The sequence below is a fragment of the Microcebus murinus genome, chromosome 8 (assembly GCF_040939455.1).
Source record: "Microcebus murinus isolate Inina chromosome 8, M.murinus_Inina_mat1.0, whole genome shotgun sequence".
Lineage (NCBI taxonomy): Eukaryota > Metazoa > Chordata > Mammalia > Primates > Cheirogaleidae > Microcebus > Microcebus murinus.
In genome coordinates, this window is record NC_134111.1 from 33,273,544 (window position 1) to 33,301,434 (window position 27,891).

A 27,891-nucleotide genomic window follows, 5' to 3' on the forward strand; every position below is an offset into this window, starting at 1 on the left:
TCAAGCTTTTTCCTTTTCCTTTTTTTTTAAGAGCAGCTCAATGATTTGGGGGGTTGGTTAATACAATACAGAGAACATAAGGGAAGAGTACAAAATGGCACTTTACACCAATGCCAGTACTTATCTCATTATGGTTATAACTAAGGATATTATTATTTTTTATATTTGCTTTTCTTTAGAACATAAATCAAAGCCATTAACTTGAACGTGAGGTATATACACAATACATACACAACCTTATACAAAATACTTTTCATAAGTAACATTACATTTTAAAATATTGGAAACTGAATATCTGTGCTGATTTGTATTTTGACTTAATGGAACAAGAGAACATTCAACTAGGGAGGGTTATACTGATAATAAAGCTCTTAGTTCAAAATGTCTTCCTCTCCCTTTTACTTACCATTGGCTACACAATGTCCTGAGAGGATTCATTATGAGAAAAATTTCAATCACAGCTTTAATAACTTACTTTGGAAGGAACTAATGAGAAAGCAAATTGGAAGGTGAGACTTCATCTTTGATTTCAAATAAGTGGTCTTAATTTTTCTTCTTATAGAAAAAGTTTAAATCAGTTTATTATAAATATATCTAAACCATTAATTTTTGCAGCTTTCAGGTAAAGTCCAGCACTTCGTTTATACAAAGTCTATGAGAAGAGGTCAGTAGAGATCATCTAATCTTAAGTCGTGACATCATCCATTCAAGTCCTTGGCACAATCTATAAGGAAAACAAAGTCATTTGATTAAATTTTGAACTAAAAAACTAAGAACACCAAACTAAAAGAAGGTATAATTTTTTCATTCGCTGAACAAAGATAAAAATCAATGCAGGTGATGTTGCAGCAAACTCATATTCTCACACATGTTACATCCATGCTGTTTTGGTTTAGCTTTATTTCTAGTGCCTAGAACACTGCCTGACACATAAAAGGAGCTCAATAATTACACAATATGCTCACAGAAAGTAATATATATCAAAAATATATGTGGCAATATATTAATATATCAAAAATATTTAAAATATCAATACCCTGTACTCTTTTTTCCCACTTCTAAAAATGTATCAAAAAAATCAGAGATAAACATAATTTACATATAAGAATGCTGTTTAAAACTTTTTTTTTTTTTTTTTGAGACAGAGTCTCACTCTGTTGCCCAGGCTAGAGTGAGTGCCATGGCGTCAGCCTAGCTCACAGCAACCTCAAACTCCTGGGCTCAAGCGATCCCCCTGCCTCAGCCTCCCGAGTAGCTGGGACTACAGGCATGCACCACCATGCCCGGCTAATTTTTTTCTATATATATTAGTTAGCCAATTAATTTCTTTCTATTTATAGTAGAGACGGGGTCTCGCTCTTGCTCAGGCTGGTTTTGAACTCCTGACCTTGAGCATTCCTCCCGCCTCGGCCTCCCAGAGTGCTAGGATTACAGGCGTGAGCCACCATGCCCAGCCTGTTTAAAACATTTTTAAAGGATTTAAATGACTAGAAATAGAGGAAAAAATTAATAGATTGTGGTGGGACATTCACATGATGAAACATTTAAAATTGTACTGTCAAAAACTATCTTATGGGCCTGGTGTGGTGGCTCACGTCTGTAATCCTAGCACTCTGGGAGGCCAAGGCAGGTGGATGTTTGAGCTCAGGAGTTCAAGACCAGCCTGAGCAAGAGTGAGATCCCATCTCTACTAAAAATAGAAAGAAATTACTAGGACAGCTAAAAATATATAGAAAAAATTAGTCAGGCATGGGGGCACATGCCTGTAGTTCCAGCTACTCAGGAGGCGGAGGCAGAAGGATCGCTTGAGCCCAGGAACTTGAGGTTGCTGTGAGCCAGGCTGACACCACAGCACTCTAGACTGGGCAACAGAGCAAGACTCTGTCTCAAAAAAAAAAAAAGAAAAAGAAAACCAAACTATTTTATGATATAATAAAATGCTCATAATATAAATGAAATAAAAATGGCAGATATTAAGCTAAATATATAGTAGTTAAATATTACAGATACAGTTATATATATGGATTATCTTATTAAATTCTTGACTTAGTATTACTAATGGGCAGAAGTGCACAATTAGCAATTAAAACAAAATATACATAAGTTACATCTGTATATAAAAAATTTGAAGGCAATAAAATCTCCTATCAGTAATACCAGTGAATGCTGAACAATGGGTAATTGAACATAATCCAAAATACAGAAAGGGATGCTCATTGTGGTAAAAGAAACTAAAAGTCGAGCAAGAGAGAAATGGTGGTACACATTATGTTCCAACAAAATGAAGAACTATTGTGAAGTACTATTATCTATGATGAGCATTTGTAGATATGTTATATTAAATTTTTTAAAAACCCTCAGATTTCTGTGTTAAGTCTGAGTCTAATAATGTAAAAGAAGACACAAATAGAAAAAAAATGGGGTAAATAAATGGTTGTTTGGGGGAGGTTAGATCTTGTTTTTCTCCTATTAATAGATTCCTCACTTTTAAACTACCATTAATAGGTGAGTAGATTATTTAACTCCAAACTGTGAAATTAATAGTAGTTACCTAATAACAAAATAGAAACTATACTAAGGACTTAACATTGATTATTTTAATTAATCTTCACCACATTGAGCTCAAAATCCTAATGTTACAGAGGAAATTCAGGCTTGGCAAGCTAAGCAAATAGCAGAAGTGGGAGTCAAAATGAGGCCAAGCTCCAAAGTTTGTGATCTCCAGTCCAATGAATCAAAATGTCAACCAACAGTAAAACCAAGAATTTAGACCAAGATGGTTAGAGTGTAGATGGGAAATAGAATATTCCCTCAAAACCAAACATTTCTACTTGTTAACTGCTGCAAATGGAAGGGCACATAAACAAAAACTTGAAAAGAGACCATCATCTATTGTTTTCCTCTTTTTATAATGAAACCGCTTTTCCTCTTTTAAAAATGAAACTGAGTTCATTTCTACACTAATATTTTCCACACAATTAGTCAATTATCAAAGTATATAACTTAAATCTTATCAATCTTTTTACTGCCAAATTTAATACTGATTGTGCTTTTACTTGATAGACAAAGATATATATATATATAAAATATATATCTCAACATTAAACTATTTGACAAAAAAATGTATACATTTTTACTTAAATGAATACATGGACAATTGGTATTATCTGTGGGGTTTTTTTAATGAAAAGGTTTGCTTTTTTAAGGTTCTAATTATGTCCTTCCAAATGTCTATAATGATGCCTTCTATTTCCTTAAGATTTGGCTTCAATGACTCATTATATTGGTTTCCCCCCTTCAACATGGTCTTGAAAAAAATTTCTCCCATTTTAGCTAATTTATGTCCCAAGCTTTTGCCCTTTCTCAACACCTCAAGAACCTAAACCCAAAATCTAAGACCTCTATTTAGAATCCTTCATCTTTAATTTCATTCTTTTTTCTCTGCTTTTAAATACAGTCATGCGTCACCCCTTAACGACAGGGATACATTTTGAGAAATGTGTTGTTAGGTGATTTCTTCATTGTATGAACATCATAGAGTTTACCCACACAAACCTACATGGTATATATAGCCTACTACACACCTAAGCTATATGGTATATCCTATTTCTCCTAGGCTATAAAACCTGTACAGCATGTCATTATACTGAATACTGTGGGCAATTGGAAACACCATGGTATTTGTGTACCTAAACACATTTAAACATAGAAAAAGTACAACAAAAATCCAGTACTTTAATTTTAATCTTCTGGGACCACCATTATACACATATGGTCTATCACTAAACAAAATGTCATTATATGACACAGGACTGTATATACAGATGTACCATATTTTAGAAAAACAACAACAAAAACTTTACTTTAGCTTGCCCCTCCTTTTAGTTTTTTATCCAATTTCTAACTGCCTCTATTTCATCTCTCCTTCCTCTTCTTGCCACACTCAAGAGTTTACAGCTGCTATCTTTGTTTTCGACAATCCATTTCCTCTTTACGCTTATCCCATGCACACTTTTCCAATCCACAGAATTTGCTCTGACAGCATTTACTCATTTATTGTTAATTCAGTGGCGCCCTCTCCATCCTCCTGGTCCTTGACCTAATATTTCACTATGCTGACTACAACCTCCTTCTTGAAATATTTTCTTTCATCTCTGGGCACTAGACCAGGGCAAAATTCTAATGTAGGCACCTACCTCTCTTCCAACACCTGTCATTCCAGAACCAAGGACCCTTATGCCACACTGTCTCCAATTCTCTCAATCCTTTTTTATTTTTTTAAAAGTACAACCAACTCCCTCTTTTGACCACATTGGTGGCAACAGTGAGTATCCCCAAACTAGCCTTAGATGCAAATCCTCTATTTCAACTTCTTTATGTACAAAACATAACTTAAAAACAATTAATTTGTAGGACTGTTATGAGGATTAAATGAAACGCAGTATGGAAAGCACTCCAAACACAGGACACACTCAAAAAATATTACTTAAGTTCTACCACCATTATTAGATATATTTCCTGACTTCTCCAGCTCTCAATGACACTCCAATTTCTCTAAGCTCTTACAGTAACTATATTATCTATCTATTTACATGTATTAGTTCAGTAGGTCCCTGTGTATTATGCTTATGTTGTATGTTTTACTATTTATAGAACCATCCTAAAAAGTCTCTGATTACAGATGTGGAACTATATCTTACATCTCTCCCTTACAATGTTTTGTACATAGTAGTCAAATATTTACTGATTTTAAGAATCAATCATTTCTACACTAAATACACATTCTCTAAAAGAAAGACTTCTTACCCTTCGCCAGTAAGAGCACAGCATGCCTGGATATGCCACTGGTGATCTTTGATAGAAGTTAGCTTCAAAAACTGGGAGATTTCTGCTACAGTCATACATTCTTTAACATCTTGTTTATTAGCAAAAATCAGCAACCCAGCTTTCCTTAGGTCCTATTAAAGCAAACAAAACTGTGAAGGCCAGTCAGTACATTTTCCCATATATTTTTTGACTTAATTAACAGAGTATTTTTCACAATCTTAGTAACCAACAATATCTCAACTATTTGACATAAAAGCACCTCACAGCTCATAGGCTAACAGAAGGTAAACGTGATACTAATACCTTTAAATAAATAAATTTATACTCATGGATTTACATATCTCTTATAGTCTCTAAGACTATATTCTTTATGGTCCTGAATGCTATATTTAAGTCCTGTCTTCAAATACAGTATATACCAACTCCATGGCTATTAAAAATTACCAATAAGTCTACCACTCAAGAACCCTCCAAAATTCTACCCTACCTATACTTTTCTGCCTTATATCATTCATTATAAAAATAATCTGCTTCAATTAGTAATTTACTGCTTTCTACACAGTTTTGGGCACTGCCATCTCTATGTTGCTCAAATCATTTCTTCTGCATATATTTTCTTTCTGCCAACCTCCTAAACCAGCCTTTCACAATCAAGGTTCTATGAGAGAATTACGCTGTATAGAAAATGACTTGAGGGACTCACACTGCAAGTCTCCCAACAATGTACATGATTAGTACTTTCTAGGTGTATAGGAAATAAACAAATTCATTAGAATGTATGCCTGAAGGCCTTAGGGCTGAAGCACTATCCTAAACCAATCCTATTCATCTTCTGAGACCTAACTCTTCTTTGTCCATGAGGATTTATTAGATTTGAATACACAATCAGGCCATCTTGGATTGGCATTACACTTACAACTTTTCTGAGTATGTTCCTCTTTACTAACATTTATTGAGTATCTAATCTGAGCAAGACACCCACCACACTAACCCTTTTCCAAATGTAGTAACTACGCATACCCTAAATGACTGGTATAATATTTTACTCACAAAAACAGGCCAAAGGTTCTAGACTCTTTCTGCCCCAAAACTCTCCACTCCCCAACCTTTCTTAAAGCCCTGGACTTCCTTGATAATCTAGTCAAAGTTATGAACCTTCACCACATAAAAATGCATATGCATATATACCAAAAACTTTTTTAAAGTTTATGTATAACTTTAGGATGTTAATACTCTACATTCCTTTCATGGATGCTGGGCCAAGAATCCATGAAGAATGTACTCAATTAGTAAATTTTCTCATAAAATTCTGCCTACACATATTAAGAGACATTGACAAAACTAAAGTTTTAATCCAGGCTGGCAATTCAATTAGCAATTTATTGCTTTCTACAGTTTTGGGCATTGCCATCTCTATGCTGCTCAAATCATTTCTTCTGCATATATTTTCTTTCTGCCAACCTCCTAAACCAGTGGCAAGTTTTTGCAACTGTACTGAATGCTACCTTTCTTCTGCTTAGGGATTTTAATGAGATATTTTGGTTTTGATAATGTGTATATATGTTTGAAACAATAAAGTCATCAGTAGGTACAAAATAACATTGTTACATATTATTTTACTCTTGTTAAAATGTAGTATTTTTTTTTGAGATAAGAGTCTCACTCTGTTGCCCAGGCTAGAGTGCCGTGGCATTGTCCTAGCTCACAGCAACCTCAAACTCCTGGGCTCAAAGGGATCCTTCTGCCTCAGCTTCCTAAGTAGCTGGGACTACAGGCACACCACCGTGCCCATTCAGTTTTTTTCTATTTTAGCAGAGATGGGGTCTCATTCTTGTTCAGGCTGGTATCAAACTACTGAGCTCAAGCGATTCTCCTGCCTCAGCCTCCCAGAGTGCTAGGATTATAGGTGTGAGGCACTGCTCCCAACCTAGAATATAGTTTTGATGACTTCTTTAATTCTGATGTACATAAAAAATATTAGTATATTTCTCATTTGGTTAAAAGGAGTTATGCAAATGTTTTATATAACAAGCATGACTGACTTTTTGTTACAGTGCCCTCTGCAGTATGGCAGCTATTAATGCTACCATAGCTGATAATACTAGGTTATTAAGTATGAAATGTCTGATTTCCTTAAGTACTAAGTTTGACAGTTGGTATCTCTGACATTTCACTCTGACACCTTTTGTTTTATCATTTCTGTGAAGGTACATCCTTATTCTTTAAAACACATGGTTTGGCTTGTGATTATCTTTCAAATCATCTTTTTTTTATTTCAGCATAATATGGAGGTACAGATGTTAAGGTTATATACATTTCTCTTGCCTTCCCTCCCTCCTCGAGTCAGAGCTTCAAGCGTGTCCATCCCTCTGATAATGCACATTGCACTTATAATGTATGTATATACCCATCCCTTCCTCCCTCTCCCACCTGCCAAGACCCAATAAATGTTATTTTTTTTAACATTTTGGTTAGATTTTATAATGTTCCCTTTATCCAGCAAGGGTTAGAGGTATGCCCTTACCCTCCACTGTTCGCCACATCCCTCAAATGTGGGTCTACCCCCCCCCACCCTTTGAGCACCACCACCCTCCTTTGAGGACCATATTGATAATCGGTCAGTATCAATCTGATGGCGAGTACATGTGGAGCCCATTTTTCTGATTTTGTGTCACATCACTTTGGATAATAGACTTAAGCTCAGTCCAGGTGCGAGCTTGCTGTCGTTTCTTAGAATATTCCATTGTAAACATATACCAAATTTTAATAATCTAGTCATGAATTGACGGGCACTTGGGTTGTTTCCACATCCTTGCAATAGTGAATTGTGCTGCCATAAACATTTGGTGCAGATGTCTTTATAACAGAATGTCTTTCTTTTGGGTAGATGCCTAATAATGCTATTGCTGGGTCAAACGATATGTCTATTTTTAGCTGTTTGAGGTATCTCCAAATTCTTTTCCACAAAGGTTGCACTAATTTGTAGTCCCACCAGCAGTGTAAGAGTGTTCCTGTCTCTCCACTTCCTCGCCAGCATTTGTTGTTTTGGGATTTCTTGATATAGGCCAATCTCACTGGGGTTAGGTGATATCTCATTGTGGTTTTGATTTGCATTTCTCTAATGATTAGAGATATTGAGCATTTTTTATATGATTGCAGGCCATTATTCTGTCTTCTTTGGAAAAGTTTCTGTTCATTTCCGTTGCCCATTTCTTGATGGGGTTGTTTGATTTTTTTTCTTGTTAATTCTTTTGAGTTCTAGTTAGATTCTTGTTATTAGACCTTTATTGGAAGTATAGAGAGCAAATATTTTCTCCCATTCTGTAGGTTGTCTATTTGCTCTAATGATAGTTTCTTTAGCTGAGCAGAATCTTTTTAATTTGATCAGATCCCATTTGTTTATTTTTGTTGCTGTGATGACTGCTTTGGGAGTCTTCTTCAAGAATTCTTTGCCTAGGCCAATGTCAGAAAGATGTTTTCCCAACATCTTCTAATAGGATTCTTAGGGTTTCATGCCTTAGGTTTAAGTCTGTTATCCATCTTGAGTGGATTTTTGTGAGAGGTGAGAGGTAGGGATCCTGATTCATTCTTCTGCAGGTAGATATCCAGTTTTCCCAGCACCATTTATTGAAGATAGATTCTTTTCCCCAATGTGTATTTTTGTCTGCTTTATCAAAGATCAGGTTACCATATGCAGATGGTTTCATCTCTGGAATCTCAGTCCTATTACAAAGATTGATGCCTCTGTTCTTGTGCCAGTACCAGGCTGTTTTAATTATTATTGCTTTATAGTACAGCTTAAAGTCAGAAAGACTATAGAGCAATTTTTGTGAAAACATGGACATGAGAAAAATTCATGTTATTTTCAAATATGAGTCCTGTCATGGAATCAATGCAGTGCAGACAGCTAGAAATATCAACAAATTGTTTGGGAAGGATGTGGCTAATGAAGGCACAGTACGTTGATGGTTTGAGAATTTCCATTCTGGTGATTTTAATCTTGAACATGAGCCATGTGGGCGACCTGAGACCAAGGTGGATAATGATGAGCTGAAAGCTATGGTGGAAGTAAATAAATCTTAACCTACATGTGAATTAGCAGCAAGGTTTGATGTTACTATTCCAACAAGATTGGACCATTTGAAACAAATCAGCAAGGTCAAGAAGCGAGATAGATGGGTACCGCATGAATTAAATGAACATCAGATGAGAAACTGTCTTGAAGCTTGCCTTTCTTTGTAGTCAAGACATAAAGGCAAACAATTTCTATACCATGTTACTATGTGTGATGACAAATAGATTCTTTCTGGCAATCACAAGCATTCAGTACAGTGGTTGGATAAAGTGCCAAAACATAGTCCAAAACCAAAAATTTATCAAAAAAAAAAAAAACTAATGCTGTTTTTGGTGGTCCAGCGCTGGTATTATCCAGTACAACTTCATGAAAACTGGCCAATCGATTACAGCAGATGTCTACTGCAACCAACTGGATGAAATGATGAGGATGCTTATGATTAGGCAGCTGAGATTGGTCAATACAGACAGGTCAATCCTCTTGCAAGATAATGGTCAACCATGTGTTGCACAATCAATGCTACTCAAACTATAGAGGCTGGATTGGAAACTCTCTGTCATCTACCATATTCACCAGACCTTGCACCAACTGCCTATCACCTGCTTCCAGGCTTTCGACCATTTCTTGCAAGGAAAAATATTCAATCCTCAACAAGATGTGGAAAACACCTTTCACGATTTCATCACCACTCGCTCTGAAGGCTTCTTCACTGCTGGCATAAACAAGCCACGGTTAAGATGGCAAAACTGTGTCGATAGTTTAGGCGCATACTTTGATTAACTGTATTGCTTCTTGTTTGAGATATAATAAACTAAACTTTTGATTCAAACTCAGACATTTCATATTTAATGACCTAATATTTACCTAAATATTAATAATATGGCCATACTGCTAGAATGTAAAATTTCACTTTCAACTAGTTTCACCTATTGTTCAGTTCCCATGTCTATATAAAAGATAAAAAATTTGAAGAGATGGACTATAACTTGTATTCATGTTCTTATTATCAAGGATATACAATATATACTTTGTCTCTTATCCTAAATGGGAAAATGGAACCATTATCAATAGTTGATATGTGGCTGAGTCATTAAGTAGATGGACTTTCCATGGGATGTAATTCCTATCTTCCGATCAAGTAGGTTTCACTATTTCTTACTAGTGTGTGCTGAAGTCTTTTATATAGGTCAGGTTTGCTAATGCTGACATGTTCAAAGAACAAAGTCCTCACTTAAATAGTTGGCACAAGTTAGGACACATTGTTTATATTATTTTTAAGTAGTTTATATTCATCACTCTTAGTGATGAATTATTTGTAGAGCCCCCAGACCAAAAATAGTAAAACACAAGAAACAAAGCCATTTGTTGAAAGGTTTCAAAAAAAAAAAAAAATTGAATATAATTTTTTCTAGATCTCAAGGCTCAAACTTTTTTATCTAGGGTTCTTAATTTTTAAAAAGTAGATATTTTATCTATTTTAAAATATTTAGGAAAAGGGGAAAGAAAATCTTCCTTTGCTTTTTACACATAACTTCAAAATCAATTATGCATTATAAAAATAGAAAACAGATATACTGAATTATGGCTGTTCATCAACTTGACTTAATAAGAAGAGGGTCAAAGTATAAAGTGAATAGTGCTGATTTTTTGTACATAGCCATTTCAAACCCTTTAAAACACTTTCTACTATATACTACAGATTTTTATTCTTAAGATTCTAAGATATATTTTAGTTTTATCAAGGAGCTGAAAAACAGCAATTACAAGTTGCTATTACTTAGCATCTTTTATATGCCATATATAATTTCAATTTGTTTCTCAAAACTTCATTTGTGAAGATAATTCCTAGAAGTTAAATAATTCTGAATAAAATTTCAGACTTTGGTGTTTGGAACTATTTCAAAATTAATGAGCTTCAAAATTTTATACCTCATTAAAGATGAAGCTTTGAGAGCTTTTAAAATTTTTACAATTTTGTATTTTATAATAATGTAAAGAATCATTATCCAGTAATGATAATGAAATTTTTTTGGTTAATGTAGTACATATAAAACATTCAACTAATGCCACACCTAAATTTATTTTTCATTCACACATTTCATTCTTGGATCCACTTGTCCCTGTCTAGAACTCTGACTATGTGACTACTCTTTACCCTACTGAGCGGCTTACCTAGCTCCCAACTTCATCTATAATTCCTTTTTTCTCTAGTAATCTCCCCATTCAGTTTCCTTTCACTTTCCAGCGAGGCCCTATTTAAATCTTTTTCTTTTTATCCTCCTAGTAAAGAACCTGGATGAGAATACCAAATTTCAAATTCTGGCTCTTGGAAAGCTGGTCAAGCCACATGAACTTTCTGGGCCTCAGTGTTTCATCCACAACAGATAAGGTTAAGTGATCTGCCCAAGTTAATGCCCCCAACTAGTCAAATTCAAAGACATTGTTTAAGCCTTCCTAGTGGGCTCTTCATATACTGATCCTGCTACATATTGGCCAATTAGAGTAAAAATCAAATGGAGAGACTACCTGTTAACAGAGTAAAAAAATAAAGCCAAGAGACAAATAACATTTGCATGTATTTTTCTAACGTCTTCATAAAATAACCTTTTGGAATAAACTGAAGAATGTTCCATTTTTGCAAAATACAAAGTTGAAAAGAAAAAATAATTCCTGGTTTTCTGCCTCTTTTACGGTTTAATTTATATCCCAAATTAGAAACTTGGTAAATGAATGCACAAAGGCAAGATATAGTTTTTTAAAATCCCAGGAGATTTATCCAGAATTCGAGTTCAAAATATGTAAAGGTACATCCCCGAGATCAACACAAGGCAAACGGAGAACCTCAATTTACAAAACCACTTCACTAGGTTTCCTAAAGTCTTGAAAGGTTGCCTGAAACATACCAAAATTCTCAGAACAAATCTCAAAAGCAATCATCAAGTCAATATTAAAATAAACACAGAACTTCATTGCAAAGATATCCCAATTTTCTTAAGATGTACAAAACTTCCACTAGAATCAACTGCCACTACAGTAAATATTATGACTTTACAGTTTCCATTACCATTATTAAGTTGATCATATTATTCTGCTTATATTTTGACTTATATCACCAGTAATATTTTTCAAGGACTAAAAAAATGTGGCTAGTCATATAGTTTTGTGTAGTCAAAGAAATAACAGCAGAGAAACCTAAGAGCAATTACATTTAAATATTAGTCTGCTAACTGGGTAATAACCAAGAGCTGTTATATATTTAGGTACTTTAGAATCTCATTTCTTTTTTTGAGACCGAGTCTCATTCTGTTGCCCAGGCTTGAGTGCCATGGCGTCAGCCTAGCTCACAGTAACCTCTAACTCCTGGGCTCAAGTAACCCTCCTGCCTCAGCCTGCTGAGTAGCTGGGACTACAGGCATGCGCCACCATGCCCAACTAATTTTTTCTATATATTTTTAGTTGGCCAATTAATTTCTTTCTATTTTTAGTAGAGACAGGGTCTTGCTCTTGCTCAGGCTGGTCTCAAACTCCTGACCTTGAGTGATCCTCCCGCCTCGGCCTCCCAGAGTGCTAGGATTATAGGCATGAGTCACCATGCCCGGCCTAGAATCTCATTTCTAATGATAATCATCTGTACAATTAATCTATTCAAAATGAAAATAAAAGCTATTTGTAGGAATTCCTTTTGCCTAAATAACCTTCCAAACCAAATTTGTCTAGAATAAGTGAAATAAAGCCTATAATTGACTCCACAGTCTTTCTGCTGCTTCCATATATATTTCCAATTTGGGAAGTGCCAAAATAATAAAATATCCATGGCTAGCATATAACTAATTTTTTAAAAATTTGAAATAGATAGCACCCTCATGAGAAACTAGAAAGAACAAATGTGATACAAATACCCGCCCCACATTTAATGAAAGAAGATTACTTACCTCATGTGCTAACATTTTATAGAGTTCTTCTCTAGTTACAGAAATCCTTTCTCTGTCTGTACTGTCCACAACAACTATTACAAACTAAAATAATTACAAAAAAAGAACATTAGTGATTACATAACTTGATATTTCTAAAATTTATAAAGTGCTTATTTGAATTACAGGTTACTATTATCAAAAAATTCAAATCTGTTGGGTACAGTGGCTCATATCTGTAATCCCAGAACTTTGAGAGGCTGAGGCAGGAGGCTCACTTGAGGCCAGGAGTTCAAGACCAGCCTAGGTGAGATCTGGCTCTACCAAAAAAAAAAAAAAAAAAAAAAGCAGCTAGATATGGTGAAGTGCGCCTATAGTCCTAGCTACTCAGGAGGTTGAGGCATAAAAATCCTTTGAACCCAGGAGTTTGAGGCTGCAGTAAGCTACAATCATGCCATTGCATTTCAGCCTGGGTGACAGCGAGAACCTGTCTCTAAAAATATTTTTAAAAAATAATTTAGAGAAGAAATTATAATCTTATGGGATTGTTGGAAAACCCAAGATACCTGCTACACATTGTAGTAGAAGCCTAAAGGTCTGATCCATTTCTAATTCAAATATATTTGATAATTTTTAAGAGAAAATAAGAGAAAAGAGAACATGATGCTAACATTCTAACCAATATATAACACGTCTGTTTTCTAACTTAGTATATTGAATGCTAATGGGCCTATATCCATCTATTTGCACTATATATCATTAAGAAAAAAATACATTAAATTTGTTACTTCCAGACAATTATTATTTAATAGTATTAATTTGAGAACCTAAAAAGGCATGTATATGGGAGTAAACTAATGTGACAGTTAAGGAAATCAATTAAGAAAAATTGATTTTAAGAAAAATCAACAAAATGAAAAAATATATCTATATATAAAAATAAGCTCTTCCTTATATAAATGGCACTGGAAACCGGAAAGCACAAAGTGATGATGAGACTGGTATCAGAAGATGCAATGAAAGACTTGCAAGGGCTGTGCTGGGTGGGACGGAGCTCTACTGTACCTCCTCTTCAGCTCCGTAAGTGCCAAAAAGCAAGAGGGAGGCAGGAGCAGCTGAAGAGTTAATTTCCTCACTTTATGATGCCCAAGTTAATTCTGACTGCCTATTATTAATATGCACTATCTACCTTTTAGCAGATTTTAATTGCTAAATAAACCACTATGATTTCCAGCATCTTTTCTATTCTTCAGAGTTCATCAGCCAAAAGATAGATGGATAAGAGAACTGCTACTTTACTTCTTCTCACTTGATACTGACAGATAACTTTACTACTATAAAATCCACTCTATTACAAGGATTTTAATAAAGCTTCTAATTTTAAAGGTGTTGGCATAAATTTGATTCCTGCAACATTACATATTGGGGTACTATATATGCCTTTACAATCATACATCTTTCCTTCTCCAAAAAACATGACTAAATGCCCAATGCAGTGTTGGAAAATCAGTTGGTTAGAGACACTTAATAGTGTCTTAATGGCTTAAAAGTCAGTTTTATATACATGTAGAGCATGTTTTATTAACTTCTAATGAGCACTATAAAAACAATTGTCACAGTCTTTTAATTTACAGGTCTATACAACAGAACACTGAAATATCATAGGTCTGAAATTTTCTCTTGGAAATAACATGTAAATAAAAATAAAAAAAATTCTTTAATGTGCAATTGTATTAAATAAAAGAAAATACACAATAAAACTTTAGCTAGGATTCAAACTACTAGAGCTCTCTCATTTATCTAGGATTTTCTCTACTCTGCCAAACATAAACAGTAAGAGAAAAATGAAAATACAAACTGTGAGATGGAAGTCATTATAGTAATAAAAACAATTACTCAAGACAAGTTTTGGGATCAATACACAACCTGACTAACCAACTACACCAATTCTTCCTATAGAGGTTCAATGACAGTGGATATATGAACAATGACCCTGAATTAGGAAATCAAAGATTTTACTATGCTGAAACTCTCTCTACATTAACATACTATGACATTTCACAAAGATTCAAATCTAAGTGTTTCCCAAGCATTCTGTTCATAGTTTTAGTACATAAGAAACATTACCTCTGTGTTAGTATAGTAAGTGTTCCAGGAAGAACGAAGAGATTCTTGGCCACCAATATCCCACATTAGGAAACGTGTATTATTAACCACTATCTCTTCTACATTACTTCCTATTGTAGGGGATGTATGCACAACTTCATTCATAGAACTGGAAAAAAAAAGTTAATATATACTACAATTAGCAAGGAAGCTAGCTTGTTTGGACAATTTCTCAACCAAGGACAAATCAAGCATGATCTCTTTTTATATTTTATACCCATATATCCTTTTCCCACTAGTTCATAACATGAATAAGCTAAGGAGCTGGAACTAGATAGCAGACTATCTGCAATATTCCAGAACATTCCAGGAAACTCAAAACAATTATTTTTCTACTTTCTACAAACAAAAGAGTTGTAAGTTCAAAATAACTGAACAAAATACTTGATGTCATATAAATTTCTAGCTCTCTACAAACAGTTGCTTAAATCTGGCTCCTACTTTACGGCCAACCTGCTTTCTCACATGGTAACTTAGGCTCCATATAATTTCTTATTGCTTTCATTGATCAAATGTCACCTAGGCAGAAAAAATGACTAGAACTAAAATAAATTTTTTAAGGTAGTTAATACTTACAATTGGTAAAGTATAGTAGTTTTCCCTGCATTATCCAGCCCAACAATGATAACTTTGTGCTCTGAAATAAAGAAAACACCAGTGATTTATTAATTATAGACCAAAAAATTCCCTATTTCATTCTTCTATCTATGGTATTGAATTAATTCAATGTGTGGCACTTTATACTTTCTTGGAATTCAACATCCTAGCAAGACCAGCAGCAGTGTGCCATTATGCTAACTCTCCCAGCCCTGCTATTCTACAGAGATACCTCTATCTTTACAACCTACTCTCTAGGAAGCCAGAAGTGCTACATTCTTTCTATTCCTATGGAAGCCTACTCTTAATAAAGTATCTCAAATATCAGCACAATTTACAAATGACTTAAAGCATAAAGGTTTCACAATGGATTAAGTCAATGAAGTTCTAACTGCATAATTTTAGGCATCAACTGAGTATGTACATGTAGGGTAGGATGAATGGAAAAGAAAAACAAAGGACAGTCTTTTAAATGGGTCATTGTGATCTATATAAGTACATTTAAACCACAGGGCCATCATAACATGACAAACAAATCTAAGGACCTATGGCCATAGTGGCAGTGACTTCCTCCCCCGTTGGCTTCTTTGGCACCACTTTCTCTAAGTTTTCTTCCTTTCTAGTCAGTCATTCATTTTTTTTTTTTCACTGACTCTTCTTCCTTGGGTCTTTTTTCAAAACACATTCATGACTTACATAATGAGTGTGATGCGCACCACCTGGGGGATGGACACACTTGAAGCTCTGACTCGAGGGGGGAGGGCAGGCAAGGGCAATATATGTAACCTTAACAACATTTGTACCCCCATATGATGATGAAATAATAAATAAATAAACAAACAAACCACATTCATGGCCCCCAGATGTCTTCTTGTACCCTCTTCACTTTTTAGCCAGGCATTCTTAGGACCCATCTATTTCCAGGCTGTTTAAAAACAATTTCCAAAGATAGCACAGGGTATGGAAGAAGCTAATGTTCAAAGGTGGCCTCTGGACAGTCATGCCCTTGTGAGTTGCCTACTTTTGAATCTGGGTTGGCTCTGTGACTTACTTTTAACCAACAAAATGCAGCAGAAGTGAAAGTACATGACTACTTTTTTTTTGAGAAAGGTTCTTGTTCTGCTGCTCAGGGTGGAGTACAGAATTGTGATCATAGCTTACTGCAACCTTCAACTCCCAGGCTCAAGAGATCCTCCTGGCTCAGCCTCCTAAGTAGCAAGGACTACAGGCATGCACCACCATGCCCTGCTAATTTTTAAATTTTTTGTAGAGATGACTGCCTCCCTATGTTGTTCAGGCTGGTCTTAAAATCCTACTCCCCAAGTGCTCCTCCCACCTCAGTCTCCCAAAGTGTGGAATTACAGGTATCAGCCACCACACCTGGTCTGAACCTAGATCATCAGAGAGCTTACATTGCCGCCTGGCTGTCTTGGACAACTCCCCCTAAGGGTAAGCCAGATACTGTATAGTAAGTCGAAAATTGCTGTGCAGCTGAATGAGTAAGCCCAGTCTGATTGTATGCTGAGACTTATTGAGATAGATGACCAGTCAGCCCCCAGCTCTTCCAGCCATTTCAGCTGACATGTCAGACACATGAATACAAAAGTTACTTTGGATATGTGGCCTAGCTGAACATTCAGATGACTTCAGTTCTAGCTGCCATATGACTGCAACCAAATGAGAGTTCCCAAACTAACATTTTCTAGCTGAGCCCAGTCAATTCACAGAACCATAAAAAATAATAATAAATCATCCCTTTAAGTCACAAAACTAAGGAGTGGTTTGCTTCATAGCATTAGAGAATGAAAACACTATGGAAAAATTCATGGTATATGACCTTGTGCAAGTGACTTATTTCTCTGACCCTAAGTTTCTTCATTGTAAGACAGGGAAAATACTATAATACTTATCTCTTGGGGTTGTATAGCAATTAAGATAGCACACAGCAGTGGCTAGCACCAAGAGAGACAGTTCCTAACCTGTGTTCCCAAGTCTCTCCTAAACTCTAATCTATCCAGTAGATCAGTAAGTACACAGTGCCATTCTGCATATCCAAAACCCAATATTCAAAACCTATTTCTTCTTCTATCCTACCTAATTTACTTAATGGTTCTACCATCATTTCAGATGCCCTGGAAGGTTATTCAACATTTTCCTCACCCCAACATCTAATTTGTCACCAAGTTCTACTGATTCCACCTCAAAAATATATTCTAAACCTGCCTCCCTCCTCCCCACTCTCCTAGTTGAAGTCCTCCTCACCTTTCACTTTAAAACCTTCCCTAAGTGGCCTATCTCTAATCCATCTTCCCACTGTTTCTAATTTTTCTGCACTGTAAAGCTGATAATGGTACTCTGTTATTTAAATTACACCTCCCCATTTTGATAGGAAAAGAAGGCACAAGTTCTCAGCATTGTAAATTAACCTAGTCACAAGTGACTAAGTTTCAGCTTATCTCTTACCACTATCACCAGGTATCTACACAGACTTAAGAGGTACCTGACTTATGATGGCTCGACTTACAACTTTATGATTTTTTGACCTTACTATGGTCTGAAAACAATATATATTCAGTAGAAACCACACTTCAAATTTGAATTTTGATATTTTCCTAGCGTAGTGATACATAGCAAGATACTCCCTTGCAATGCTAGACAGTAGCTATGAGTTGCAACTCCCAATTAGTCATATGATCATGAGGGTAAACAGCCAATACTGTACAATGTACTGTGTTTTTAGATGATTTTGCCCAACTGTAGGTTAATGTAAGTGTTCTGAGCACATTTAAGGTAGGCTAGGCTAAGCTATGATGTTCAGTAGATTAGGTGTATTAAATGTGTTTCCACTTAGAATATTTTCAACTTGTTCAAGCCACTCTCCCTACATAAACCACACATATGTTCACTTCAAACATTTCTTTACCTCTATGTGTGGTTTCTCATTAGGCTGCAATTAACTTCTCTAATTCTCCTTGTAGTAAATTCCTACTAATCTTTCAAGGTCTAGCTTTCCATGTAGAATCACTTTCTCCTACTTTCCCATAATACCTCTCATCTAGCACATATCTTATTTATTTATTTAGAGGCAGGGGCTTGCTCTGTTGCCTGGGTTAGAGTACAGTGGCATCATCATAGCTCACTGCAACCTCAAACTCCTGGGCTCTAGTGATCCTCCTGCCTCAGCCTCCCAAGTAGCTGGCACTACAAGGGCACACCACCATGCTTGCCTAATTTTTCATTTTTTTTTTTTAAAGATAGGGTCTTGCTATGTTGTGCAGTCTGGTCTTGAACTCTTGGCCTCAAGTGATCTTCCAGTCCCGGCCTCCCAAAGTGCTAGGATTATAGGCATGAGCCATTGTGCCTGGCCACATTCCTACACGTGCACTAATCTCAGCTTAATGAGGCTCCCTTCAACTGTACAGAACACATATTAATCCTCTTTATATTTCTAGTGACTACAACTCTTCCTAGCACTAGGTACCGAGTAAATGTTGAATTAATTATTCATTTTATAAATAATAAATGTTGAGGATTAAAACACATTAAAATAAGATCTTTATAATTCAAATGATAGATACTTTCCAAATAGTTGACACTTAGCACAGAGGGTAGGTACCTTCTGTTACACACAAATAGGAAGATCAAGCAAATAGAACATTTTAATGCAATCCATTTTATCTACTCATCTATTTCTTTGTAGAAAAAGCAGGGAACTTAGAACCACTAGGATCCTAAAGTAACATGATTACCTTCCCCTTATATAGGTTCTTAAGAATCATTTTAAGGATCCAGGGCCAGTCCACTTCATCTTTAGAAATGACCAGGGTGAAGGAACTGAGAATATGCTTAAATATAAAGATGATACTTGTTGAAACTGAAAGGTTATTAATAACATGTAGAAGGCATGCTGAGAGAAACTCAGTTGAATGACCTCCAAGAGATCCTACCAGGTGACATGTCTCTGCTGAATTTACCTAACTATGCCCCAGAGAGGGCAACTCACAGACATGACTAAGATATAGTAATTCTGCCTAACTACATTTTCCTATGTCCCTAAACTAAGCATTCCCTTTTTCATGACATAGCTCTTCTTCAATTCTATTAATACAAGCAATTTAATCAATTTAATATAAGTGGAATTCATAACAGGCTATACTCTGATCTCTGACTTGGATAAAAGTTTTTAGCTTTCCACTTAAATACTGATTTTTAAGCATTTTAAGCATTCTCAGCTTATTTTTAGGTTCCAGGAATACATCTGGTAATCCCCCTCCCCCCACCCTGGTGTATTAGCTACAGGACAAAGTTTAGACAGACTTGCCAATACTCAGGAAGAAAATATAATTTCTCTGACAAATAAATAAATGGTACCCTAAAAACAGTACAAAATTAACAGGACAGGTCCAAAAGTAAACAATAAAAATATAGGCAAAGAATCTATGATATATTACAACAAAGAATAACTAAAAATTATATTTTATATATATATATATTATACACAGAGAACAAAAAGTACAAAAGACCAACTGTCTCTTAGTTTCTTACATGGTCCTTAATCAGTTAAGGAGATTAAACACTTTTTGCAACGATTCTACCATTTTTCAAAATATTTTGCTATTTTTGTAATTGCTTTCAGAGCCTGAAGTGGCAGGCTCCCAATGGTGGCAAATCTTTTCTGAAGATGAAACTGATTTTAAAGAGGGAAGTGAGCCACTTGGTATCATCTAGGTCATAGGGTAAAAGGTATCTAAAATGAGTGCTGTCTTTTTGTTAAGTGAGGTAAGATCCCTGAATAAGAAGAATGATTTAAAATTTTTTCTCCAAAGAAATTCTAAAAGGAGTTTCCAAAGGTATGTTGAGTAATGTAGGACATACCAGTGGAAAGACTATCCAGCCTCCTAAAACGACAGCTTGAAAGATAAAAACTCTCATTTGGTGTTTCTTTCCAAAGCGGTCCTGTTACTTCAGCTATGTTCCTGGGACTGACTTCTTGCTTCATAACCCAGTGCTTTTCTAATACTTCTATTAGGAAAAACTAGATAGGCAAAAAGTATTAAAGAAAGATTCTTTATCATAACTGGCCACAAGCTGAACAAGATAATGGTAAAACTGCTCTGAACAAAACCATTGAGATACACTAAGATAAAGCAAATGAAATGACAGAAGGGGCTTATACCTGAAGAATTTCATCTTCTCATAACACAAGTTAGTTGCCAGCTGAGGAAAGGATAGGGCTAACAATTTCAAAATGCCTCACTTTTTATAGCCATTACATAGAATGAACTAGAGAATCAATAAGCTAAAATTATTGATTAATAATCCACCTAACCTGTGGTGGACAGAGACTTGAACTGTTGTAAATCTTTCTTTGGTAGTGCCTAGAAATAAAGAAAACACACTGGGGAGAAAAGGTATGGTGGATGACACAAGATAATAATCCATATGCCTGGCATGGTGGAAAATAGAGAAAAGAGTAACAGAAATGGTGATAAGAAAGTAATGAAGCAGCTAGCCATGGCATCTGGGCAGGGAAATGCTCCTACAAGGCTAGGAATGACTGGGAAGTCCTAGCAGATGAAAGGTTAGGCAGTTGATAGGCTAGACCAGGAAAAATGAAAGTTAAGAAGGCTATGGACAAGAGGAGGAAAAATAGCCAAAGTATGAAACCTTGGAGGCCCCGTATCCTTCTGCTTATGTCCCGTATGTTGAAAGATAAGTGGATAAGTGCACAGAGGTAGGATCATCAGATAAAAGTGAAGAAAAGGGATGAATATGGCAAAGAATGGTTAAAGTCTTGACCTAAATCTCCCTCTAATTTCTTTCTTGACCTATCTACTAAAATTTAGACAAGCTGGTCTACTCAGTCTTCAGAATGTGTCATGGACTTTCCAATTATTTAACTTTGCTCACACCATTCTCCACAATGGAGATAATCTCCTTGTTCTGCCTAATTTTACAAATTCAATGAATTCCTATGTCATCTACAAATGCATAAATATGCAAACATCTCCAAACTCTTAAGACAAAGCAGATTTCTAAAGTCAATCAAGGAATTCAAGCTAATATATTTCAACGTGAGGCTTATATATATAAAAAAAAAATGGTTACAATACTTTAAAAACAAAAAGGAAGACAGAAACTCCAATCCAACATGTATTGAACCTGAAAAATCTCCAGGGAACCACAGGCTCTGTGAAGTAGTCTGAGATCTCTTTGGAGGGCCATTCCAATGAAGAATCCATGATCCAGAGGAACCTTTACTTCCTAACCGTGCCTAAATACCTACAAGCCACATTCATTACCAACTTCTATTTGCTCCCTCCCAAGACTTGTCTCTATTTGAGTTTTTTTTTGTTTGTTTTATAGCAAAGAACCAATGACCATTTTAACAGCTTCCTAAATCTAAGCTATAGCATGTAGGTCACAACAAGAACTATAAAATTAAGACATAATTGTGTAATGAGCTCAGATATAAAGGTGCCAACTCAATATTGACAAACTAGTTTATTCCCAATGACAGGGTTAGATTATTCACAAACAGTTTCTAATACTAAATCAACTTCCACTGAACATCCTTTTGAGAGCATAAGGTACACCCCAGCCTGTACCTTTCATTAACAAGGTGGAACAGAATTCTATAGAAAACATAAATTTGCAGGCAAAAAGTGCTATAATGCACTTCAGAATAAATACTCCATAGAACCTAAAATATAACATGCATACCAAGAGACAGTGTTATTGTGGACAAATGGAACTTTCTGCCACTTCAACTCTTTGATACGTGTGAATCATCACAAGTTTATTTGTGGCTTAGTATAATTTTTCTTTTAGGATATCTATGTCACAGAATTCGGGCACTTACTCAAGTAAGCCAAAACAACCACACACTGTTATAATGATTTGATGGAATTGTGAGTTATCATTTAGGCTTTAGTTTACCAGTCAGTACTTTACTGTTTTGTTATAAAAATCCTTCTTGTTTCCTGTCTTCATTTCCTTTTGACACACTCAGGCAGCCTACCAATTTCAAACGTTGCCAGTTTCTATAAGTTAATATATACTCCCCAAACATCGAGTCAGTAAACTAAGGGGAGAAAAAAGTAACTGTCATTCTGGAGAAGTTCTCTGTGAATCATACAAAATCAGAAAACACAAACACCAAGGCAAATAAATTGGGAGTCATCCAGGTTCTTCGTTCTCACCTCAAGTCCAAACTATCATTAAGCCCTATGAATTCTATGTTGGTCAGAGCAAAAAATCTATTTGTCATGTTCACTATAGTTCTATCAGTCCACATCACAGAGCCTGGAATAAAACATGTGCTTAATAAAGTATTTTTCAATAAATGAATAAATCATATCTGGAAAATAAAAAGGTTAGGAGGAAGATATCTGATCAAGTTACTTTGTATTAAAAATTCAATTTTCAAAATGGAAAAGAATCATCAATAAAAAACAAGTTTAAAAATAAACTTGAATTTACAGCAATGGTAATGAAGTTTCAAGGAAAAAACCCAAACTTTTCTTTTGCACCAAGAGGTTGCTGAAGTAAAAGCAGTGATTATACCTGGCAAAATTAGAGATTCATTCAGAAGGCAGAAATCACAATTTGAACTTGGAAAGTTTAATGTAAAGAAAGTAACTATTATAGGGGATTGAAGTAATGAGGGATTGGCTAACAATAAACAAAAGAACTACAAAGATTATAGGAATGACAAATGTAAGGAGCATCCACTACCCCAAGGGCAGAGACAGAGCTCCTCCCACTCCCTCAGGTCTGAGATGCAGATCTTGTTGGAGGGCACAGCCATGGCTCACTGAATGGCAGAGAAGTAGCTGTGTTGAGGCTGGTGTTATTTGCTGGAAATCCTCCTCCTAGGGTGCTAGGGAATACTGTTCATTGGGAGGTATTTCACCTGAGGCCCTCCATTATGAAACCAACTGAGGTGGGGACTCCTGAAACTGCTACTGATCCCAATGCAGTGCAAGAGCCAGGCCCAGGAAGCGTTCATGCTGCAAGCGCAGCCTGTCAAGAGAGCACAACTATAACCAAGAACAAAAAGCCTTTCCCCTGTAAAGTCCCTCCAGAGCTATTGAGGAAACCTAACATTGTGCCAGCTGGCAAAAGAAAAATATTAAAGGACTCAGCTCCATTTCCAAAACAGCATGCAAAAAAGGTCTACAGATGGTCCTTGACTTACAAAGGTGCAAAAGTATAAACCATACTTTGAATACCCATAAGATTTTCACTTTCAGCACAGTATTCAATAAGTTACATGAGATATTCAATACTTTATTATAAAATAGGCTTTCAGATAGATGATTTTGCCCAATTGTAGGCTAAAGTTTAAGTGTTCTAAGCACATTTAAGGTAGGTTAGGCTAAACTATGATCTTCAGTAAGTTAAGTGTATTAAATGCAATTTTGACTGACAAATGCTATTTTCAATTCACAGTGAGTTCATTGGGCCATAATCCCATCAATAAGTCAAGGAACACCTGTATCAGAAGCTAAAAGTCAATAAATTATTAACTGGCACAGTCCACCCCTTGGCTAATCAGCTTATAATGCTATCAACTTCTTTCATGGTTCACATTAGTGTCATAAAGTTTCTCCTTTTATCTAACATGAAACCTTCTTCTACAAAGAAAGTTACAGGGTTTTTTGTTTCTTTCTTTTTAAGAGCACTAACTGTGGCACTAGACAGTCTTGGTTAAAATCCCAGGTCTATCACTTTTAACTGTAGTGCTTTAACCAAGTTACCTGTTTTTTTGCCCCTGTTAAAAAAAAAAAAAATGGGGAGAATAATATCTACCTTGTAGGGTTGTTGTAAAGAGTAAATCAACTAAGTGAAGATTAAATCAACCAATCTGTATGAGACACTTAGAACCCAACCTTGCACAAATCAGTAAATATTAACTGCTATTATTTGACTTGTAGAGGTAGTGTTGAGTTTATTTGCTGTTTCCCCACACTACAACGAAAGCTCCCTCCATAAAGGCACAGAGATTTTGTCTGTTTTGTTCTCACCACCTAGAACAGTTTCTGGCCCGAGTAGGTGCTCAAAAAATGCTTGTTTAATGAAAAAGTACATGACCAATCACAAGCCCTTCTACATGAAAAGCCACTAATAGTAACTGTTCAAAGTCTTAAAGATGACATATAATTTAGCAACTGAGAAACAGTCAATAGGGAGGGGGGAAAAACGAAAAAAAAAAAATGATGTCAATCTCATCTTTAAGAAGACCAATAATCAGCAACACATTCTTTCAGTGTTTTAACTTGCCTGGCTCTGGCATACACCAGCGGTAAGGCCTGGGAAAAAAATCACTTCACTTGACCCTCAGTTTCCTTTTTTCAGGGGAAATAACTACTTCAAAGGACTGTTGAAACATTAAGAAAAAAAAAGGTGTAAACGACAGCATCTATAATAAAGTTTGCACTCTATTGAGTCTAAATATCACCTAATGTACCCTCTGGTTTTCTAGTTTGAGTACTATGTAATTAGCTTTCACTGTTCACTCAATCTAAGTTTTAACAGAAAAAGCTATTCTAAAAGGGTTTCAATAACAAGAGACATGGCACAGTTTGCTTCATCAGCATGGCAAATTCTGTAATTCCCCCAAACCTTCATTCTAAGAATTTCTGTGAAAAGAATACATGATTGTGTCCTTTACCTGAAGGTAAAATAAAGCATCCAAGCTATATCTAACTTACATATGTAATTTAATACAGAACCAAAAAGACCAAGTATCTGACAATAGGTTAAACAGTGAATATTTTGAAAAGTGACCCTATTGATAAGACAACCATCTCAGTTAGCAGAAGAGAAATAATTTATTCACATTTTCATAAAGTTCTAACTTTCTAGAACTTGATTTTCATTAATTCCTCTTAATTTCCTCAAAACTGAAGTAAATGCCCAGTCAAAAATTAGCACATAATACGGGTTATAAAAACACTACTATTAGCAATCTGTAGTGGCACCAATACACATACCCTATTTTTTTTTACTACTTCACGTAGTTGTTGGCAAAGCTCAAATCCATTCTTAAATTATAGTAACAAATAATTTTATCTTTGCCTCAAAGTAGAAAGTGGAGATATCTATTTTTTTGCAGTGCTAGAGTTCAGTTTAAGAAACAAAGTCTTTCTAAACATAACAGAATCGAAACACAAGTTTCACTAAAAATAATACAAAATCATGGATGTTAAAACTCGACTAGACTTTATCTACTATAAGCATCACCAGTCTTATAGCAATGTAAGTATTAATATTTGAAGCCTACAGATTAAGTTTTCAAGATTTGTAGACTCCACAGATCCCTGTTGTTCTAGCTGAGAACACCTAGACACAGAGAGGTTAAGTGACCAGTTTCCACTCTCTCTGTCAACACCAAGTCCAGAGAGTGCTGATTAGAACTGGTTTTTTCTACTTAACAACAACAAAAAACAGAAAGAAAAAAAATTTCCTTATTGGAAATATCATTTGAAATACTGCCCTTCCATTTAGTATCATGTGATCTATACTATCATCTTTTTTTTTTTTTAAAGATACACTAGGGATCACACGTTCCAGTTCTGCCCCCTTCCCATTACCTCCTTACAAGAGCAGATCAATCATGAAGGAGTGGATGGTAGTGTGTGTCCATAATAATAAACACCACCATTCACTTAAGTCTTTATTGGAAATCTTTGGGATGTGAGACCACCACCAGCTTACACAAGAGAAAAACACAAACTCGGTTACTGACAGCAGGAATGATGAACTACCCAACTTGAGTTAAAAAGAAACAAAGTATGCCACTACACTGTATCTTAATAACAACGGAATCTTTTTGTTAAAATTGTATTCTCTTTCCCCAGTTTTACACACTCATTTTGTAACATATCTTAATAAACCTGATAGGTATTTCAAGGCAATGTTTGAGTCTGGCTGAACTTAAGCATCCCCGTGACAGTTCACTTTATACTTAGTAACTTGCTAGTCACCTACGGTTAACAAACGTTTCATATGGTACGGTTTTTAAAGCTTTTTAAAGTGTTAAACACTTGAACATTTTTAACCCAGACGGGGGGAAAAAACACCTCTAACTAAATAACCCACATAAATAGGAAAATGACTTTAAGCTTAACTCCAAACACAGATACAAATAAGGCAAATGGAGAGAAACCCATCACTATTCAGGAGGCAGAAGAGTCTCCCCACACAGACACACAATGTAGAGGGGGTGAGGGTGGAGGGAAGGCTCATAAACTTGAGGGGTACTGGACAAGTCAAGTGTGATTCCTCGCGTTTTCCGCATTCTGCAACCCTCATCCCAGAAGACCCCAGCATTTCTACGTGCTGTCCAAACCTAACTGCTAGCAGAAGAAAGGGCTGAAAGGCCAGGCCGTGCCACTCAGGGACGACGAACCTGCGGCAAGAAACCTTTTCCACCCCCAATCGAAATCGGAGCAATGGGTGTATTGCTGAAAGGACTTCTTAGGAAGGTTCCCTCAGACAAAGGGCTGCGAGTCCGCAACCATCCCCAAGCTCGGGAGCGGGGACCGAACAGCCCTGGGCCCGCATCCGCGCAGCCAGCACCCCCGCGCTGAGACGGCGCCGGACCACGCCGCCCAGACGCCGGAAGTATTCGGAGACCCCCACCCACCCGGCCAGGACTGACCCTCTCCCCAACCCGTACGCCCGCGACCCGAGCCCCTCACCCTGGTGATTGAACAGTCTCCATATCCTGGTGAAGAGAATTCCCATTCTCGGGCAGCGGACCCCCCCTCCAGCCGCCCGGGCCGCCTGGCCTCCCCTGGCTCAGGCTGAGGGGGAGGAGAGAGACGCGCTGGAGCCTCCGCCTCTGCTGCTACTCCCGCGCTGGCCGCCGGCCCGCTTCCAGGGAACCGGAGGGAGGCCAAAGCCCAGGCCGCCCTGCCGCGCGCGAGGCCCCGCCGCTGCCGCCGCAGCACTCGCCTGGCTCGCGGACATCGCCGCCGCGTTGTCTGCAACGAGCCTCGCGGGCCACCGTCCTCCCCCAGCTCTTCTCGGGCGGCAGTGGTGGCGGCAACCACGCGGGCGGGGGAGGTGAAGGGGCGGGGCGGGGCGGGACGTGAGTGCGCAGGCGCGCGGCGGAAGGGGCGGAGCCTGAGAAAGGGCGCCGGCCTGGCCCTCGCTAATTTGCATAACCCGGCCGCCGGGGCGCATTGTGATCCCGGACAGAGGCTGTGAGGGCGGCGAGTTTGGGCAGGTGGTGCTCAGCGCTGTTGCGTTCCCTCTGGGTTTTTATGTTTTTCCTGAAACTCCTCCCTAGAGCCGTAACGTAAA

At 36.7% G+C, this 27,891-nt stretch overlaps 1 protein-coding gene across 2 annotated transcripts; it reads right to left on the bottom strand.

The window, feature by feature from the left end:
- Positions 1–27,645, bottom strand: ARL5A (ARF like GTPase 5A). Of its 2 annotated transcripts, none has more exons than XM_012779971.3 (6): positions 27,541–27,645; positions 15,556–15,616; positions 14,941–15,088; positions 12,835–12,918; positions 4,807–4,958; positions 1–724 (listed from the first exon to the last, which is right to left on the bottom strand). In XM_012779971.3, the coding sequence occupies exons 3-6, from the start codon at positions 15,082–15,084 to the stop codon at positions 676–678; spliced, it is 429 nt and encodes a 142-aa protein (XP_012635425.1). In that variant the 5' UTR covers positions 15,085–15,088; positions 15,556–15,616; positions 27,541–27,645; the 3' UTR covers positions 1–675. The 2 variants fall into 2 exon arrangements, with proteins under 2 accessions (XP_012635425.1, XP_012635423.1); XM_012779969.2 differs by having other exon boundaries at positions 27,285–27,641.
- Positions 27,646–27,891: the final 246 nt, after the last annotated feature.